This window comes from Suricata suricatta, chromosome 3 (assembly GCF_006229205.1).
Source record: "Suricata suricatta isolate VVHF042 chromosome 3, meerkat_22Aug2017_6uvM2_HiC, whole genome shotgun sequence".
In the NCBI taxonomy this organism is placed as follows: domain Eukaryota; kingdom Metazoa; phylum Chordata; class Mammalia; order Carnivora; family Herpestidae; genus Suricata; species Suricata suricatta.
Genome location: NC_043702.1, coordinates 18,526,097 through 18,530,950, shown reverse-complemented (window position 1 = coordinate 18,530,950; position 4,854 = coordinate 18,526,097). Strand labels below are relative to the sequence as shown.

The 4,854-nt window shown below is 45.8% G+C and overlaps 1 protein-coding gene across 1 annotated transcript in view; it reads left to right on the top strand.

Moving 5' to 3' along the window:
* The window catches only part of LOC115286940 (C-X-C chemokine receptor type 2-like), a 10,839-nt gene extending 6,342 nt beyond the window's left edge, over positions 1-4,497 (top strand). The window contains exon 3 of the mRNA XM_029933275.1: positions 4,350-4,497. Within this exon, the coding sequence (XP_029789135.1) occupies positions 4,350-4,497 (148 nt within the window). The remainder of the gene's footprint in view (positions 1-4,349) is intronic.
* Positions 4,498-4,854: the final 357 nt, after the last annotated feature.

Sequence of the window (4,854 nt, the reverse complement as noted above, 5' to 3'; positions counted from 1 at the left end):
AGTGGCCTTATCATTTACTTCTGACTAATAAGATTCAAGGGCAATAGTGTGATGGTCAATCTCTCTTCTGGGGGAAGAAAAGTTTTGATTTGTAGCATTTGCCAAGCTGTCTGGTGTAAATGCTTCCACCATGGCAATTTCAAGGGTGTTGGTGTTTAGTAGGCAGTTCACAAAAATCTAGGAAATGTAATGATCTGCTTTCACAAGCAGGTACAAACTGGCTTCAGTGCACCATTGCTTAAGAGGAAGTCAGCTGGGGCCAGAGCATGCCTGGGAAGTATTCCTGATTGAAAAAAGACACACACACACACACACACACACACACACACACACACACACCCTTGATTCTCACCTTTAAATGTAGGATATAATGTGACAAACAGGCAAAAAGTGTGCCCAACACACTTAGGCAGAAGGAGTCAAAGGATAAAAAGGACCCGAGAACGAAGAGCCCAGAAAGAAACCCAAGCATAAATGGTCAAATGGTTTTCAACAAGGGTGCCTAGACTCTTCAATGGGGGAAGGATAGTCTTTCAACAAATGATGCCGGGAAAACTAGACTTTCACACACAGAAGAATGAACTTGGCCTCTTCCCTTATGCTATACACAAAAGTTAACTCAAAATGGATCAAAGACCTAAACGTGAGAGCTTCAGTGATAAAAATCCTTAGTAGAACCATAAAGGAAAAGTTTTATAACAATTGGAGTTGACAGTGGTTCCTTGGGTAAGATGCCAAAAGCACAGGCAACAAAAGAATAAATCAAGAAATTCGATTTCATCAAAGGTAAAGCCTTGTGTACATCAAAGGGCACCATCAACAGAGTGGAAATGGAAACCACGGATGGAAGAAAATATTGGCAAATCATACATCTTACACAGATTACTATCTGCAATATATAAAGAATTCCTACAATTTGATAACAACAGATAATTACAAGTGTTGGCAAGGATAAGGAAAAACTGATGGAACCCTTGTGTTGGTGGGAATGTAAAATAGTGCAGCCGCTATGAAAAACAGTGCCTCAAAAGATGACACCTAGAGTTACTATATGATTTGTCAATTCCACGTCTAAGTTTATACCCAAAAGGACTGAAAGCAGAGACTCAAACAGGTATTAGTACACTAGTGTTCATAGCAGCATTATTCACAATAACCAAAGGGGAAAACAACCCAAATGTCCTTCATTGGGTGACGGACAAACAAAATGTTGTATATATGTACAATGGAATATTATATTCAGTCTGAAAATTTTATGAAATTCTGATATAGGCTACAACATGGATGAACCTTGAAAACATTACGCTAAGTGAAACAAGCCAGACAAAAATATTGTATGATTCCACTTATTGGAAGTACCGAGAAGAGTCACATTCATAGAGATGAAAAGTAAAATAATAGCTACCAGGAGCTTCAGAGAGGAGAAAGTGGGAAGTTATTGTTTAATGTGTACAGAACTCATCTGAGCAAGATGAAAGGTTCTGAAGATGGATTGTGGTGACACTTGTGCAACAGTGTGGATGTGCTTAATGTCCCCAAACTGTACACTTAAAAATGTAAAAATGGTAAATTCTGTGTTATCTATATTTTACTGCAATGAAAAAAAGAAAAAAAGAACTAGTTCCCAAAAGACAGCTTTTAGCCACTGAACCAACCATGGATCTATCTACCAATAACTTCTTGTTAAAGGGGAGAATTAAATGTCTTTTTTTTTTTTAATAAACCACTTTTAGTCAAGTATTTGATTACGTGCAGCAAAAGCATCCAAACTGGAAAGTTATATGAGGGTGAGCATAGCTTCCAAGTGTAAATTTATTTACAATAAGTAACCCCCTTTGCTATTTATTGAGTACACAGGGAGAAGGGCTGAAGTAGAGACAGAGGCCAGGCTTTCTACCTCATTCGTTCCTGCCCAAGCCTGTAGTTGCTGGTCATGAACTAGGGAAGGAAATGCATTCCAGGGTCTTCCAGTGCTTCTTGTGTCTTTGGGTGAAACCATAGTCAAGAGGGTCAAGGGTGGGATTAGAAAAGCCAAGTGTGTTGACCAAATCAGCTAGATTGAGGAGCAAGAGGTCAGAGATCTCCCCTGAGCAACCCCTACTTTGAGTCTCTCACACAAAACGTACACTCACACACACATGCGCACACACGCGTGCACACACACGCCCATCATTCGGGATTGCCAAAAGCACACTCTTGCAGAACGGGGAAATGATTTCCATACAAAACAAAGGATTTGACTCATTGCTTTGGCAGTATGTATTGAGAGTCTGTCAGCCCAGGGCTCTGGAATATGGCAGAGCCTTCCCTGGCAGACCTCCTGTTCCCAGGCCTCATCCCTGCAAGGGACAAGAGAGCGCCGAGCTGCCTGCTAAGGCGGTAAGGTGTTGAGGGGAGTCGAAGTGCACAGTTCCCAAACTTTCCCAGCTTCCAATCCCCTTCCTGTTACCAAGTCTCTGGCCACTAAATCAAACAGACAGTTGCTGTGGCTCTGAAGAGAAGCCTCTCCAGGGAGGCAGGAGCAAATCTCTTGGGGCAGGGAACGAGCACTTCGAACTCAGGAAAGCGCAAACAGGATTAATCCAGGCAACGATTCATCCCTTGGTCTGAGCTCCTTCTGTGCCAGGCACTGTGCTAAGCTCAGGTCCAGGCGTGACTTGCCGTGCTGGCCAAGCCTTCAGAGCAGCTTCTGATTCAGCAGGCGGGAAAGGCAGGCGAGTGTGTATTTACAAGAGACAACACCCGAGTTGCCAGAGGGACCGGTGGTGTTCAGACCTGGCACAGCAGATGGGCCAGAGGGCTCCCTGAGATCACTGTCACTGGGAGGTTTCACTCTGGTTCTGGGGCTCTGCTCTTTCCTCCTCTAACAAGGGCACAGGGAAGCATGCTTCTCCAAAGAAAATAAGAGGATAAAATAAGCCCAGTAGCAATCAGGCAGAGATTAAGTTGCACTTAGGTGTCTGTCAGTGTTTCTCTCTTTCTCTCCCTCCCTCCCTCCCTTGGCACAAGGAACTGACCAACCAAGCCATCACTAGGAGGAGGCAAATCCCGGATCTGCCTTTGAGTTGTTTTCTTCCTTCCCTCCCATGTTTTCAGGCCTGAGTCCCACTGGCAGGGCCCAGCTCCTTTTTTTTTTTTTTTAAGGTTTATTTATTTTTGAGAGAGACAGTGTGACAGAGCACAACAGGGGAGGGGCAGAGACAGAGGGAGACAGAATCTGAAGCAGGCTCCAGGCTCTGGGCTGTCAGCACAGAGCCCAACTTGGGGCTCGACCTCACAAACAGAGCCATGAGATCATGAACTGAGCCCAAGTCAGACGCTTAACCGACTGAGCCACCTATGCGCCCCTAGGGACCAGCTCCTTTCTGTCTAGATCTGCCTGCTTCATCTGAGTGGGGCCCCTCTTGCTCCTAGAGATATATACCCCTACTTAGATGAACCACCATCCATCCTTTGTCTGTCTCCCAAATTCATGCCGCCTTCCTCCACAGCGATCCCTCCCCATCTCCACTGCACAGGCTTCCTTTGCTCCTGATAACAGGACAGTCTCTTGGGTGACATAAAGAGGTACCTCCAATTTGCATGTCACATTGAAATTCATCACATGCAGACCCACTTGGAAATCCATGCCTCCCTTGCATTAACAGAGCCAGAAGAGACCTGGAACCCTCCCCCTTGGCCAACCCTTGTAGGACATAAATGAGGACACTGAGGCCCAAGCAAAGCAACTTCATCAAAATCTCATGGCTGGGTCATAGTAGAGCTGGACTAAGAATTACTAGGGTAATTCATTTTTTTCAGATATTTTGCTTTTCTAGTGGTGACACTTCAGGCCCCTTACAAATAGATGGGGGAAAATATATATACGAACTTCTCAAAGCATTCCTCTCGCACAGGTAGGTCTCTACTTCTTGAGGACCTACACTCATATGAGAACATTAAGAGCCAACTGAGGCTTGAGATCCAGGTTTGGGACAAGCTCAGATGGGGTTACCCTATTCTGAGCTGGTACATAACCCAGTTAAAGAGACAATCAGAGCCTAGTACAAAGTTCAGAGACAGGCAGCACTAAACCCTCTCCAGAGGACACGCGCTCTATCATGCAGGGTTCAGTTAGGAAAGCAGGCCCACTTAGAGGAGAGATGGTGATAGGGACCTGACTGCATGCCGCTGTGATTGCTTGCTAAACAGTCTAGGTCAAAGCTGTTGTCTTTGCTTCTGGTGCTGGGACTAGAAGTGGTGGGACAGGTAGTGAGAAGGAAAGATCATGTGAAGCAGACAACAGTGAGGACACGCTGGAACATGCAAGGGCAGACTGAAACCCTCACTGGCCTCTCCTGGCCTTCAAGTTCAACGTATGGATGGCCCGCTGAAGATGCCAATGGCTGCATCGTGAAGGTCGAAGCACACCTGGCTCAGGAGCAGGAAGTGCTCCAGAGTCAGCGGCCGCCCCACGCTAACACGGGGAGCCAGCAAACAAGGGACAGCATAGAATAGCATCTGCTGGGCACCTGGGGGGCTCAGTCGGTTAAGCGTCTGACTTCAGCTCAGGTCATGATCTCACGGTTTGTGGGTTTGAGCCCCGCATCAGGCTCTGTGCTGACAACTCAGAGCCTGCTTTGGATCCTCTGTCCCCCTCTGCCCCTCCCCCTCCTCAAAAATAAATAAATATTAAAAAAAAAAAAAGAATAGCACCTGCTGTCTCACGCAGACCTTCCAGAGCATAAAAAGAATGCAGCTTCTGCTCCACCCCACCTTGTCAAGCTCACACCAGAAGTCTCTACTGGCTGATGGCTGAGGTGGAACTAGGCAAGAAAGGGAGTTTGAGGAAACAATATTCCAGTTTAGTGAAAT